Raw genomic sequence first — 16083 nt, forward strand, 5'->3', positions numbered from 1 at the left:
TTGTTCGCGGGGAAAACTGTTGCTTTCTTCATTAATGAGATAATTGTCATCTTGGATTACAAAGATCCGGTCTTTTATAGATCCGGTTACAACGAAAATCAAATTGAAAATAAATGAAAATTACAACTTTGTTTCCTTGTTTGTCGAACGAATCACGAGCTCCTGTTTTGCGGTCGCTCGCTTTGTGGGTTCTTTGCCTGCGCCGGGGTTGTTTGCCGTGGACCACCGCGCGATCTAGATCCGGTCGGATCTACGCAGTACGACGGGTATTATTTCACCAAGGAAATAATAGCCGGGGAGGATTGTTTCACCAAGGAAACAATCGTCCAAGTCTCGGGATCTAAGACCAAGCCTAGATCCGGAGTTCGTACGCGTAGATCTGAGATCTGATCCTCTCGAACACCTGCCTTATTTGACGTTGATGATCGCCGAGCACCAGATCTGGATGTGCAAGTCCTCGAAGTCCCAAAGCTTGAATCTTGTTTGGTTCTGAGTCTCCAATCCAGCCGGGCTTTCAAGCTTTGGACTTCGAGGACTGACACAACCCCCCCCCCCCCCCCCTCCAGATCTGGTGCGTCGCATCAATCAACGTCAAATAAGGCAGGTGTTCGAGACGGATCAGATCTCAGATCTACGCGTACGAACTCCGGACTCTAGGAACTTGGTCTTAGCATCCCGCGAGACCTTGGACGATTGTTTCCCGTTGGGAACACAATCTCCCCGGCTATTATTTCGCTTGGTGAATATATATACCCGTCGTACTGCGTAGATGCCGACCGGATACTAGATCTCAGCGGTGGTCCACCGGCATAACAAGCCCGCGGCGCAGGCGCAAAGACCCATGGCCATGAAGGCGGGAGCGAGCGCGTGAGAAAGCAGGGAGCTTGGCGATTCTCGGTTGCGCGGAGTTCAATAAGGAGGACAAAGTTAGTAGATGGCTTTCCTTTATCTTTTAGTTTTGACTTTCATTGTGAACCGGATCTTTAAAAAGGTCCGGATCTTTGTGTGTAACCGAAACTAAACACCTCGTTGGTTCGTCGGTTTGTGCCGAGCTGAGCAAAAGGGACCTATAAGCAATTTTACATGCCTACAATGAGATGTCCCCTCTTTATTGCGTAATGAGCTGGTCATGTGAGGCTGTCGTTGCCTGTCGACGATCTCGCTTGCGAGGAGCTCAAGCTCGCCTGCTCTCGACTCCGCCTACAGACCCCAAACTCGAGCTCATCTGTCTCTCGTCGAACTCGCCTGCAAGAAGTTCTCGAGCTCGCCTCTGGTCCGCTTTGAGCTCGCCTGCTTGCCACGAGCTCACCTGCACACACCCGCCACGAGATCAATCTCGCCTGCACCTCTTCGTCGAGACCTCACCTAGATCTCGAGTTCCGCCTGCAGCCGCTGACCTCGCCTGAGCTTCATCCTCGCCTAGAGAAGCTCGCCTGCAGGTTTGGGCTTCACCCCCAATTCTAACAATTACAGTGACCTAAAATATGGGATCAAGAGAAGAGACAGATAAGATGTCCTCTTCCTATTACATAATGAGCTGGCATGCCTATTGCATAATAAGCTGGCATGCCAGCTCATTATGCAATAGGAAGGGGACACCTTACATGTCCCCTCTCTTGATCCCATATTTTGGTTCTTTAAAATATTTTTCTTGAAACTATATATAGTCTCCACTTGGGAAACGGCTTAGGTATTAGTCGCATCTGACGAGTACATTGGGGATGCCTTCGGTGAGAAAGGCACAAGTTTACATAAAATGAGGTCAGAAAGGATGAACGAACCAAATCGAATGAAATAGTATGTTATTCAAATTAGAACTCCGTTTAGTCTGAATTCGAATTCGATCCAGATAAATCTTTGTAATTAGTTGCACGCGCAAAGCAACTACTAAATAACGATCCTCTACCAAAATCTGTGGATATATGCTCTTCACGTTACTTTCCCACACAAGCAACTACTAAATAATGAAAGTGGCAAAGTCCAAAAAGCAAACATCCTTCCTTAATTTAGACAGATCCAACTAAGAACAACGCGATATATAAATTATGATTAATTCAAAAGAATAAAGATAACTGTTAATTATAAATTATGCGTCTAAGATCATCTTTCTTAAAACCATATGGATAAGAACAACAAGAATGATGACATAACATGCGGTAGTTCCAAAGATTCTCTGTTAGATTCAGAGATTCACAACTCTGTAAGAATCGAAGGCGAAATTGGTACGCAGTTAACAAAATACAAAATGAGCTTAGCTCAGATGGGAATCTTGCTTAATTAAGAGTTATTTTCCCACAGCAATTTTGTTTTCTAAAAAAGGAAAGCAAAATGGATATCGCCGTTCGCCGTAGTAAACGAACATCTTCGAACGGCGTGACGCCTTTTGATTCGGGATTAATCTAGATTAGTCAGTCTCATGCTTTTTCTTACAAGTTAATCATCGTTTACATCTCACTCTTCTCCTTATCCTCTTTACGTAGTATCTCTTGTTAGATCTAATAAAAACTTGAGATCTAAAACCATAAAACCATGATTAATTCGAAGAGATTAACAATAATCATAAAGAACGGAAGCTTATACTTGAATCCATAGATGAACCTGAGGTGAGTTTTGGATCTTCTAACCTTAGGGTTTTCTCTATAGCCGAATTTCTCTCTAGATGGGGGTGAAGAGAATTAGAAAATCTAATCCTAGATTATGGACCATAACCCCTTATTTATAGATGTTGTACATTTGTAATTTGACCCCTCAACAAATCACAATTACAACCTGGTATCTGCACATATAACCCCATGACTTATTTAAATACCCATTAACCCAAATTAATTAATCACTTTAGTGGGTTATTCTGAAAGATAGCAATACACATTGATTAATCATATGTGCCCACAATTAGATTTATTAGATTAAATCCAACATCTCTCTGTTCTAATTAAATCTTGGACATCTGGTTCGATTACTCGAACAAAAAACAAAAATAAAATAAAATTAAGGTATGCTTATAAAATCTGTCCATCAACTTTTTGCACCGTCGGATTTGGTTTTAGGTGTGTGTTGATTTCTAACAACATCAAGATACTCATCTCAAACAATCTTAATGTTTATCGCACATCCGCAGACATAAAGAATGGGTAGACAAAGCATTCACTTTGCGTAAATTTATAGGAGCTATACTCATACAAGTAAAAATAATGATAAAATTTAATACTTTAATTAGAACTTTGCTATAAGGATTCAAAATATGAGATCAACAGGGGAGACAAGTGACGTGTCCCCATCTTATTACATAATGAGCTGGTCATCATTAATGATGGCCAGCTCATTATGTAATAGGAGGGAGACACCTCACCAGTCCCCATTGCTGGTCTCATATTTTGGGTCCCTATAGCAAAGCTCTTCATGGGGAGTTTTTCCTCCAATTAATTGATATTTCGGTGCACGCAATGCATGGATGACAAAAAAACCTAGAGAAGCCGAATGGCTAAATACCCATATTGGTATTTTAATTCCACCTCATTTACCAAAAAAATATTTTAATTAGGCAAACCTGCTTTAAGGTATTTTAATTGATTCAACTTACCAACAATGTCATTTTTCTCGTCGGCGACCAGTTTTCCAGCGAGAGCTCGTCACGTGCTTGGCACGTGATGACTTAAATTGATTTTTAGCTGCTGATGTTGCACAGATCTGTCCTATTTTGGATGAATTGGAATTTTTAAAGGGTTAATTCCCGCCTTTAAACACCGCCACGTCAGAAAATCCGTATCACATCAGCAGCTAAAAACAATTTAAGTCATCATGTGCCACACACGTGACGAGCTTTCGTCGGAAAACTAGTCGCCGATAAGAAAAGGGGTCTTGTTGGTAAGTTGAATCAATTAAAATGCTTTAAAGCAGGTTTGCCTAATTAAAATACATTCTTGGTAAATGGAGGTGGAATTGAAATACTAATATGGGTATTTAGCCGAAGCGGAATCGTTAGGCTAATAAAAAGTTTTTTTTTTGGGTTTTTCTTTTTTAACCCAAAGTTTTACACCCACTTATTAAAAAACCCATTAACTTTTCCAAACATCAATACACCCATTGTATCTCACCCCCACTTATTTCTAAACCCAATATGTATAATACACTCATTATTACTGTATTTACCCTCAAATTCACTACACAAGCTCTCTTCTTCCTTCCTCTTCTCCTTCAATGACCACCACCAACCTCCTCCTCTCCCCTTCCTTCACTTCCCCTCCTCCCTCAAACCCATCAACCTCTCCCTCTACTACCCTTTATCTCCCCTCGCCGCCACGTCACCCACCACCGTCAACCTCGAATCGGATGAACAGCCCACCAAACCACCGTCAACCTCGAATCGGATGAACAGCCCACCAACGGTTTCGACATCGACTCCCCCCAGTTCGCCAACATGGAGGCATGCAAGAATCTGAAGCACTTGTCGTCGCCCATCACATGTTCGTTGAATTTACGCTTAGTGTTCTCTGATGTATGTCATGTGAGCTTGTAATCAATTTTTCAGATTTTTGAAAAGTGCAACTCTTTATAGTAAAGTGTTACATATTGTGATGATCTTTTGTAGTGGTGATGTGTAATTGTTGTTTCACGCTGTAACTATGTTCTTATTGTTGAAACTGTTGTTGTGCGCGGCGGAAGCTTTCTAGGGCAACACTAACAATAACTCGAACTAAACCATAAATAATATGCAAACCACAATCACAGCAAGAACAAAGAATTTACGTGGTTCGGCAAGTTGCCTACGTCCACGGGGCAAGGAGGGGGGGGGGAGTGCTTTCTACTAGAAATCAAGAGAATACAAATAGGGTTACAAATCTCTCAGACCAAACCCTAAAACAAAGCTCTTGATCTATCAAAGCTCTCCTACAATTGGATGCAACAAATCTCTCTTAGAGGCTGCTCAAAATCGTCCTTCAGATACTCTAACAAATCAGGTTTAGGGTATATATAGATTTCAAACCGAAACGGGTCAAAAACCTGCCAAAATAGCGCCGGTCGACCGGCCCGGTCGACCGCGATCAATTCCGGTCAACCGGCCCGGTCGACCGACCAGCTCCCAGTCGAAAACCCAAAAATCCAGAGAACCCCTCGGTCGACCGCACCGGTCGACCGACCACCTTCCTGACGCACAGTAAGCTTTGTGCACGAATGCGGTCGACCGGACCGGTCGACCGCCGCCTGGTTTGCCTGATTCTTCTGAGTTTCTGTAATTTCTTCAATTCTCCACCTCGGCGAATGTTTCCACCAAAAACTGAGCCGACACCAAATCATCCAATAGTTCCTCAACAAGTCCAGGAACAATACTCGAGCTGAAACGCGATCTCCCCCCTATCTAAATCAACTGATCAAATCGGCTGCATCTGAAAGACTGCCTACATATCCTCTTGCCCAAGGAATCAAGCCGAACGTAGTTCATCCAAATGGCCTCCAAAGGCCTCAGCACTGAAGGATGTTCAAAAGCTTCAAACAATGACCAAATTTTATACCTGAAACAACTTTGGTCAACATATCTGCAGGGTTGTCATTTGTGTGGACCTTCTCCAATATGACATCTCCATCATCCAAGACGTCCCGTACAAAGTGGAATCTGACATCGATGTGCTTTGTGCGCGCATGATAAACCTGGTTCTTTGCCAAATAGATAGCCGACATACTATCACAATATATCCGAATAGTCTCCTGTGCAATCCCCAAGTCCTCCAATAATCCACGCAACCATAAAGCCTCCTTAATAGCTTCAGTAACTGCCATATACTCTGCCTCTGTAGTAGAGAGAGCCACTGTGGACTGAAGCGTGCAACGCCAACATACAGGTGCACCTGCCAATGTAAAAGCATAACCTGACGTAGACCGGCGTTTGTCTAGATCTCCAGCATAGTCTGAATCCACATATCCAATACAAGCCTGCCCATCCTTCTCATCCTTCTGAAATACTAAACCAACATCCACGGTGCCTCGAACATACCGTAGAATCCACTTCACGGCCTCCCAGTGACCCTTCCCCGGGTCGTGCATGTATCTCGATACCATGCTCACGGCCTGTGACAAATCTGGCCTCGTACACACCATCGTATACATCAAGCTACCTACTGCACTGGCATATGGGACCTTCGACATATAATCTCTGTCCTCAACTGAAACAGGTGACATCAACGCTGAAAGTTTGAAGTGTGGAGCCAATGGTGTGCTAACTGCTTTTGCATTGCCATCAAAGCTGAATTTCTTCAACATCTTCTGCAAGTAACTCCTCTGTGTAAGCTTCAATTTCCCCTTCACCCTGTCTCGCTCGATCTCCATACCCAATATCTTCTTTGCCTCTCCAAGATCCTTCATCTCAAACTCGGATGATAACTCCTCTTTCAGCTTTCGAATAGCTGAAGAATTCCTGGAAGCAATAAGCATATCATCAACATATAAAAGCAAATATATGAGCTCACCATCCTGTAGCTTGTGCATATAAACACATGGGTCATATGGGCTCCTCGTGTACCCTCGGCCAATCATAAAGCCGTCGAATCTCTTATACCACTGTCTTGGTGACTGCTTCAAACCATAAAGAGACTTCTTCAGCTTACAAACCAAATTTTCCTTTCCTGCAGCTTTGAAACCCTGTGGTTGTGTCATGTAGATCTCCTCATCTAAATCACCGTGTAGAAAGGCTGTCTTCACATCCATCTGGACCAAATCCAAATCCAACTGTGCCACCAACGCCAATAAAATTCGAATCGACGAATGCTTCACAACGGGTGAAAATACCTCGTTATAATCAATGCCCTCAAGCTGTGCATATCCCTTGGCAACTAATCTGGCTTTGAACCGAATGTCCCCAATAGAAGATCCCTCCTTCTTCGCATATACCCACTTGCAACCAATAGCTTTCTTACCCTTAGGTAGATGTGCAAGTGTCCAAGTGTCGTTCTTTTGAAGAGATCACATCTCCTCCTCCATAGCTTCCCTCCACCTGATCGAATCGGGGCTAGACTCTGCCTCCTTGAATAGCCTTTGACTCCATCTCTAAATCCCACAAAGACTGCTTTCCTCGCTCTCGGATTTAATTTACCATCACTGACATGATAATAAGCTGGACACCCGAATATCCGAAGCGACTCATAGTCACTAGCCACCGAACCAAACCAACGCTCCAAAGGAGTCTTCCCGTCTATCGCAGTGCACGGCAACCTGTTCACAAGATGGCTCGCATAAACCAACGCCTCGGCCCAAAAAGATCTAGGCAATCCACTCTGCGTCATCATACACCGCACCTTCTCCAGCAAGGTACGGTTCAATCTCTCAGCCACCCCGTTCTGTTGCGGTGTCTCTCGAACTGTGAAGTGTCTTCTAATGCCGTGATCCCGGCAAAACTGCAGAAACGGATCACTCTTGTACTCTCCACCGTTATCTGAACGTAGAGTCTTCACCTTTCTACCTGTCTGCAGCTCCACTTTCTTTTTCCACTCCACAAAAATATCCAGGACCTGATGTTTATGCTTCATCGGGTATACCCAATTCCTCCTGGAATAATCATCAATGAAAGTGACAAAATAGTTGGCCCCACCAAGAGATGTGTTCTTGGAAGGACCCCAAACGTCCGTGTGAATATAATCCCATGTACCTAGGGTGTTATGAACAGCGGTGCCAAACTTCACTCTAGTCTTCTTCCTAAGTACACAATGCTCACACAATTCCATCTTGCAGGTCTTAGCACCTTTCAATAGCCCCTGTTTAGCCAATGACTGTAGGGACTTATCTCCTGTGTGTCCAAGTCTCATGTGCCATAAGGTGGTAGTGTCCTCCTCTGTAGTGATAGAAGCTGCCAGACCCCCTGTAACTGTCTTGCCCTTCAAGTAGTATAGGTAGTTTTCCCTGACACCTCGCATCACCACCATAGAACCCTTCGTGACCTTCACTGTAGCATCCTCTAAGATCACTCGATATCCTGCTGCCTCCAAAGTCCCAAGAGAAATGATGTTCTTCGTCAACTGCGGCACGAACCTCACTTCCTTCAATTCCCTCACTACACCATCATGCATCCTGATCCGGACTGAACCAATACCACCAATAGGGCATACGTGATCATTACCCATAAGCACGACATCCCCTCTTTCTAGCTCCTCAAAGCTAGAAAACCACTCTCTCTTAGGGCAGATGTGATATCAAGCAACACATCTTACACATCATCAATTGATCAAACAACACATCTTACATGTCATCACACGTTTGCGTTGCTCAAAAACGATACAATTTCAACTCTGAAACGACACAGTTTTAACAATAAGAACATAGTTACAGTGTGAAACAACAATTACACATCACCACTACAAAAGATCATCACAATATGTAACACTTTACTATAAAGAGTTGCACTTTTTTAAAATCTGAAAAATTGATTACAAGCTCACATGACATACATCAGAGAACATTAAGCGTAAATTCAACGAACAGGTGGTGGGCGACGACAAGTGTTTCAGATCCTTGCCTGCCTCCATGTCGGCGAACTGGGGGGAGTCGATGTCGAAACCGTTGGTGGGCTGTTCATCCGATTCGAGGTTGACGGCGGTGGGTGACGTGGCGGCGAGGGGAGATAAAGGGCAGCAGAGGGAGAGGTTGATGGGTTTGAGGGAGGAGGGGAAGTGAAGGAAGGGGAGAGGAGGAGGTTGGTGGTGGTCATTGAAGGAGAAGAGGAAGGAAGAAAAGAGCTTGTGTAGTGAATTTGAGGGTAAATACAGTAATAATGGGTTTATTATACATATTGGGTTTAGAAATAAGTGGGGTGGGATACAATGGGTGTATTGATGTTTGGAAAAGTTAATGGGTTTTTAAATAAGTGGGGGTAAAACTTTGGGTTAAAAAAGAAAAAACCCTTTTTTTTTCTTCTATGTATGAGAGCATTTACACTGATTTCTCAGACGTGTGAGCATTTGCATACGTAACTTGTTTTCAGAATTCTAAAAATCAAGACAAATTCGAAGGGCTAGCTAGTTAACGTTACCTTGAGTTTGTAAACGGGCAAGTTTAGTTTTCTCACCCATTTCAATGCCCCCTTTCCTTGTGAATCATCGTCATCATCCAAAAATAAAAAATTTAAAACGAAATAAATAAATAAATAAATAAATATAAAACTAGCCAACCAACCGAGACAACCAACGCGCCAGCAAAGGAAACAGCACGTTTAATGCACACAGGAGCCCTCATTTATGCTCTCCAACCCCCCCAACCTCTCCCCCACCCTCCCCCTCTCTCATGGGAAGCTGTTGTAGCAAAGGGAGGAAGAAGGGACGTCACGGCGGAGAAAATGACCAGGAGTTCGAAGTGTTCAGGTTCCAGGACTGCGCTGATCAGGACGCGGAGGACGGCGCGCGTGTGGGCGAGGGAGGAGCGCGTGTGAGGTTGCGAGGGTCGTCGAGCTGCTCTTCTATGTTTTCGCAACAAGGATGGAAGGGGGTCAACCAGGACGCAATGACCATCTGGGAGGTAATTAAGCGAAGCCTGAGAGGATTTATTCTTGATTAATTATCAGTCTAACTTTAGAGTTTTGACGCAGCGTCAGTTAATTTCTTTGAATCGTATAAGGCTAATAACGTCACTGAAATTTTCGTACCGCTACAAGAACTTTCTAAACAACTTAATTTGTTGAAAAAGATAGAAATAGGCCGGGTGAACTGGGTATTATAATTAAACTAGCTACTATAAATAGAGATTAGAAATACACAGATGTACATTATCTGAATTTAGTTTTTTTTTTTAAATGAACCTTGTATTCTACAAGTATGAAGAGAATTAATTAAGAAGATGGCAAAGTCACTGCTCAGGAGAAATCAGGCCCTTGAGCAGAGCTCAAGTATCAAACTAAACCCAATTTTAGTGTGTCGCTTAAATAAAAGTAAATGGACTTTTACATGCATGTAAATTCCCAATATAGACAAAGCGAAATGTTAGAGAAAAAAGAAGCAAATTATTAACTTGAGTGGTAACTGAATATATTTTGAATCGCTAAATTGCAGAGGACATTGTTTGAACTCAATAAGAATTTAGGGGTTTTTTACACATACACCCCCAAAACAACCTTAATTGCGGATTAACTGAGAAGATTGTACGACAATAAAAATGCACCCTGTCTTTAGAAACTGAAATTTTTGTTTACCTATGTACCTCCCGAATCTACCATACCCGTAAGCGTATCCCCTACATCAGCATTTCTGCTAAATTAGCCCTACCCATTTTACGGTGTTAAATGAGAGGGTACGAAAATCGCAAAATGGGATACCTCTGGGGGTTATATAAGCAAAAAACCCAAGAATTTTAGTGTCTACATCCCTTGCATAATGAGAATCCTCCTTGCGTTCCAATTTTACATTCTATATATAGGACTTTGGTGGAGCCAGTGACACTACCTTCTGTGGTGTATTCGACGGGCATGGACCTTATGGCCACAGGGTTGCTTGTTACATTCGCGATAATCTACCATCAAAACTCTCTTCAAGATTAAACTCGTTGCAAACGATACTAGACGATGATAATCATGTCGAACCCAACGATGACAATGCTGATACAAGTGAATTCTCTTCATGGAAGTCTACGTTTACCAAAGCCTTTGAGGAATTGGATAAGGAGCTCAGCAACCATGCCACCATTGACTGTATTTGCAGTGGAACCACGGCTGTGTCAATTGTTAAACAGGTATTGCAACTTGATCAGTTCTCAGAAATTTGCTTGGAAATGTTTGGGTTGATGACTCATAATCGTATATTTATAAAAGGTTGAATCTGCATAAGTAGTCTTTTTCTAGTACTTATTCAGATTTTAGGATGCACAGCATACGTACACATGGGGTATACATACCTACGTCTGTATGTACATATTAAAAACATGCAATCATGGAAACCATAGTTACATGGGTTTAATTGTGGGTATACGCCCTATAGTTGTATTGTTGCGGATAGACCCCTTGAATGGAACTTTTGACTCTTTGTCCCTCAGAGAAAAAAAAATTGTTTTTCGACAAATGTATCTCATGATCGTAATGTACTCAAAAAATTCATTCAGGGAATCCGTCCACAATTTGGTGATATTACAGGGCATCCACCCGCAATTAACCGTAAATACATGTATCACTTGCATATATATGCATGCACAACGTAAATACTACCATAGTAAATTCTTCTTCATTCTCTGTTTTTCCCCCTCTCCTCCCCAGAGAGAACACCTGATGATCGCAAATTTAGGAGATTCACGGGCTATCCTTTGCACCCGAGACAATACTAACCAACTTGTTCCAGTCCAACTCACGGTTGATCTAAAGCCAAATCTGCCAAGTGAGTTTAATCTTCTAATTCTCACATTATATGTTAGGCCTAATTGGAGTTTTAACAGTTTTTATCTGCATTTTTTTTATCAAATTAAGGCGAAGAAGAAAGGATTACAAGTTGCAGGGGCAGAGTGTTTGCTCTAGATGAAGAGCCAGACGTTCATAGGATTTGGCTTCCTGATGAAGACTGCCCAGGACTTGCAATGGCAAGAGCTTTCGGAGATTTCTGCCTCAAAGATTTCGGTCTCATATCAACACCGCAGGTCTCATATAGAAAGATTTCAGAAAAGGATGAGTTTTTGGTCCTTGCAACTGATGGAGTAAGTAGATAGTGAGCCCTTCAAAAATTTTATGAATGGTTGCGTGTGAAGTTAATGTCATGATGGTTTGGCATATGATTTAGGTGCCTGTTAGCTCATCGAACACTAAATGACACTAAGATTTTCTCTTTCCACAAATTTCATCGCTCGAATGAAACAAGTTAGGAATGCTGATTTAGATGCAACATCATAAAGCTATTCTTGTCTGACTTGCCTCATATCTAGAGGTTGAAGATGGTGACAGGTTGCTAATTTCGATCATTGTTACATTATTTTCGACGAATAGTAGTTGACATGTCTACAAGTTTGCTAAGTACACAAGTTATCGCAAAGATTCACTAGTATTGAAGTGAACTATTGAAAGGAACATGGTGTTCCTCTATGAAACCTGTCATAATTTTTATAGTTTTGGAACCTATCATATAGGATACACTTGCTGAAATCCCAAAATTTCTCATTAACAAAAAGTATGCACCTCCTTGATTTCAGATAGTTTTGGTTAATCCCTTATTATAATAACAAAATTATATTTTTTTCCGTATTTATCAGCATGTTTCTAGTTATTTCAACATAACTTTATTTCCAATATTGTAACTCCTTAATAGTGTTTACCTACCCCTAAACCAATGTTATAAATAACCCCCCAAGTGTTTGTGTTAGATCCATCTCAGTAGTTTGTATTTGGGGATATAGTGTGTTTGTACCACTAAAAAAATAATAACAAAATGTTTCTTAGCGTCCACCACTCCTCTCAACTCAACAAGTGCTACAGAGCCTAGTTTAGGGTGCGTGTGTCTGCTTATCATATGCTCTGTGGCTGCCACCAAAGGTGGATCCTCCACATCAGAAAATAAATTAGATTATCATTTACCCTTTGAAGGTGTTGGACACTATTTTCGAGTATGGTACTATTCATAAGTATGGTTACTATTCATGAATACGGTTACTGTTTATAAGTATGGTTACTGTTCACGTGAAATAGTAAAAGTTATAGTTTGTGATAGAAGCAAGGCGGTCAGGGACATGCTCTCTCCTACGATGATCCTATCGGTATTCTTGAAGGTCGAAGTTCGTGTTCAGCTCGGGACTATGAAGTTGGTTGGTTAGGGACCAGATTTGTGTGGAGATATTGAAGCAATACCACGTCACGATGGCGGATCTGGTAAATACGACTACTACACTCAAGAAACTCAACGATAATAACTATAACTACTGGGAGACATGTATGAAGTCATATTTACAATGATAAGACCTCTGGGAGGTCATCGAGGGTGTTGAAACTACAGCACATCGAGAACCTGATAAAGTATTAACAAAGTTGAACATCAAAGCGCAAGGCTATGTATGTGTTGAAGATGATGGTAGAAGAAGATCTTGTAGACTATATGTGAGATGCTAGAACTCCGAAGAAGGCATGGGATATGCTCGCAATACTCTTCTCGAAAAAGAACGATGCTCGACTTCAACTCCTGGAGAATCAATTGACGACCCTGCAATAGAAGAATCTAACAATCAGTCAGTACTTCAAACAAGTAAAATCACTCTGTTCAGATATTGCTCAACTAGATCCAAATTCTAACTTATCCGATGCAAGGATGAGGAGAATAATCATCCACGGTTTGAGACCGGAATATCACGGACTCGTTGCTGCTACACACGGGTGGCCAACCTAACCAACATTATTAGAGTTATAGAGTTTTCTCGCTACACATGAAACTCTAGCTAAACAAATGGCCGTCGTTTTAATAAAAAGTGAAGATGAAGCACTTTTCAGCAGCAAGGAGAGAGAAACCAAGAGGCGCGAGGAAAGAGGAGTATGGAAAGGCTGGTTCAAGGAGGCAGTCAGGACAGCCATACACCGACAAAATACAACAATGTGAGAAGCAAGGTGACCGTCGAGCAAGAAAAACTGACAGTAGTTGCTATAACTGTGGGATGCGGTATTTGGTCACTTTCATCGAAGATTACTCGAGGTATGTCTGAGTTGATTTTATGAAGGAAAAGTCTGAAGCACTCTTCAAATTCAAACGATTTCGAGAAGAAGTCGAAAGAGAACTTGGCAAGAAGATTCGTAGCCTACACACAAACAATGCAGGAGAGTACACATCGAAGAAGTTTTACGATTACCTGAAGCAGCACAAGATTCGGCGACAGATAACATCCCAAAATACTCCACAACAGAATGGCGTAGCTGAAAGGAAGAATCGTCACCTTGTGGAGATATGTTGAAACATGCTTCATGCCAAGAACGTACCAGGACGTTTTTGGGCGGAGTGTATGAAGAGTGTGGCGCATGTGATCAATCGGCTACCACAACCAAAACTAGAGTTCATGTCACCATTTCAAAAGTTATGGAATACTAACCCAACCGTAAGCCATTTCAGAGTTTTTGGATGTGTGTGTTATGTCTTCGTGCGTGATCACCTTCCCAATAAGTTCAACAAAAAGGCTGTAATGTGTATTTTTATGGAGTATGACAATGAAAGAAAATGATAGAGATGTTGTGATCCCACAACCGGACAATGCTACACATCGAAGAATGTTGTGTTTGACGAAGACTCATCTTGGTAGACTCCACAAGAAGTTGTGCTCCCAGACTCTAATGATTTAGAGGATCAGTTGCAGAAGAAGCTGGGGGAGCCAAGTCAAGAAGAAGAACTGAAGCAGTCAAAGAAGACAGAACCAAGTTCTTCAACATCCTCAAAGGAGAATAATCCATGAATAACTGGTGTTTATCAGACAATATCAGAAGAAGAGCGCCCAAGCCAGATAGAGAATATCGAAGAAGAACAAACTGAATAACTTCGAAGATCAACCAAACCCAGAAAACCGAATCTCAAGTATGCTAATGTGGCCATTACAAAAGATGTGAAGGAGCCATCTACCTTCAAAGAAGCATACGAGGGTGAAGAATGGAGACAAGCAGTGAGAGAGAAAATCCAAGCATTGAAAAGAAAGTTAGAATTCTTGGCCTTGTGGATAGAAAAACCGCTGCTGAGGGGGAGTGTTAGAAGTCAGTAGCTCCCCACCCTACCGAACCCTCCTCTCCACCTTACTTGCAACAGTAATCAACAACCCCTTAATAGTGTTTACCTACCTCTAAACCAATATTATAAATAACCCCCAAAGTGTTGGTGTTAGATCCATCCCAGTAGCAGAGAGAGAGAGAAAGAGAGAAGTATTTGTATTTGAGAATATAGTGTGTTTGTACTACTAAAGAAATAATAACAAAATATTTCATGGCTTCCACCACTCCTCTCAACTCAACAAACATAACCTATGCGTTCATTTAGGAAATTATGATATCAAACATCTCCGTAACATTCTGAACATTATCTTCTTACAGGTATGGGATGTACTTTCAAACGAGGATGTCATCAGGATCATCTCCTCAGCCACCAAACGCTCCGACGCAGCAAAGCAAGTAGTACAACAAGCAGTTAAATCCTGGAGATCGAAACATCCAACCTCCAAGGTCGACGACTGTGCAGTAATATGCCTGTTCTTGAAGTCTCCGCTGCTATCAGCAAAGTCTTCGTTCACTACCCGCTTCTTGAGTTCACAGACCAGCGAGCTCTCGTTCACTGAAAGCTTCAAGACAGCGAAGAGCGAGGATCTCTGTGATGAGACCGAGGACATCAAACAGGAGACTAAGGAGCTTTGGACTGCTCTTGAGGGTGTCAGCAGAGCGAACTCGTTGATGAAGATACCGAGGTTTGCGAGTTTGCCTAGTGTTTTGAGCTGGAGGAAGAAATCAGTGAAAGTATTGGAAGAGATTGAGTGAGGATTGACTTGTTGTGGGATTTGATCAAGAGGAAATGTTTGAGGTAAAAATTTGTAACTGAAAGAATAAAACCGAAAATTGCAAGAAGATGCAATCATTTATGTGGCTCAGGTTTCGATTTTATCCAAATTGTGTTCCGTTGCAAGAAAAAATCTGCATATAGAGTTTGTTAGGAGTATGATGCCAGATGTTATTAATGATCAACGTTATTGTGACATACATTGTTAGTTCGAAACTCAAAAGGGTTGAGCATTTGAATACTTTTTTTTTAGTTTTTTTAGTAGCAACAAGTCCTAATGGTTTTATGAATTTACAATCCAAAAATATAGAGCGCATGCAAAACAAATTCCTTAATGCCTTTGTGGTAGGGGTGCATTTGGTCCGGATACGGCTCGGATGATGCTTATCATATCCATATCCGCTTACCCATCTCGGATACGGATACGGATACGGATACGGATATACCTTGGTAAGAAAAATTTATAACCATATCCGCTAAAATCGGATACGGTTACGGATATACATGCGGATATGCATGCAGATACAAAACAGATATGAGAAAACTAGATAGTATTTAGAAAAACATAGTTCATGTGATACAAAAGAGTTTGTTAATATGTCCATTATAATTAAAAAGTTAAGATTAGATA

At 41.8% G+C, this 16083-nt stretch overlaps 1 protein-coding gene across 1 annotated transcript; it reads left to right on the forward strand.

The window, feature by feature from the left end:
* LOC109838084 (probable protein phosphatase 2C 73) lies at positions 9180-15685 on the forward strand. Its single transcript, XM_020406555.1, has 5 exons — positions 9180-9495; positions 10390-10701; positions 11219-11336; positions 11426-11649; positions 14996-15685. The coding sequence occupies exons 1-5, from the start codon at positions 9265-9267 to the stop codon at positions 15431-15433; spliced, it is 1323 nt and encodes a 440-aa protein (XP_020262144.1). The 5' UTR covers positions 9180-9264; the 3' UTR covers positions 15434-15685.

This window comes from Asparagus officinalis, chromosome 4 (genome assembly GCF_001876935.1).
Source record: "Asparagus officinalis chromosome 4, Aspof.V1, whole genome shotgun sequence".
NCBI lineage: Eukaryota > Viridiplantae > Streptophyta > Magnoliopsida > Asparagales > Asparagaceae > Asparagus > Asparagus officinalis.

What these genes read in the sequence shown, in the direction of transcription:
- LOC109838084 (XM_020406555.1), top strand. Translation starts at nt 9,265, where the DNA reads ATGGGAAGCTGTTGTAGCAAAGGGAGGAAGAAGGGACGTCACGGCGGA. An exon ending in TCTAAAGCCAAATCTGCCAA is followed by an intron (nt 11,337 to 11,425) that starts GTGAGTTTAATC and finishes TATCAAATTAAG; the next exon opens with GCGAAGAAGAAAGGATTACA. An exon ending in TGGTCCTTGCAACTGATGGA is followed by an intron (nt 11,650 to 14,995) that starts GTAAGTAGATAG and finishes ATCTTCTTACAG; the next exon opens with GTATGGGATGTACTTTCAAA.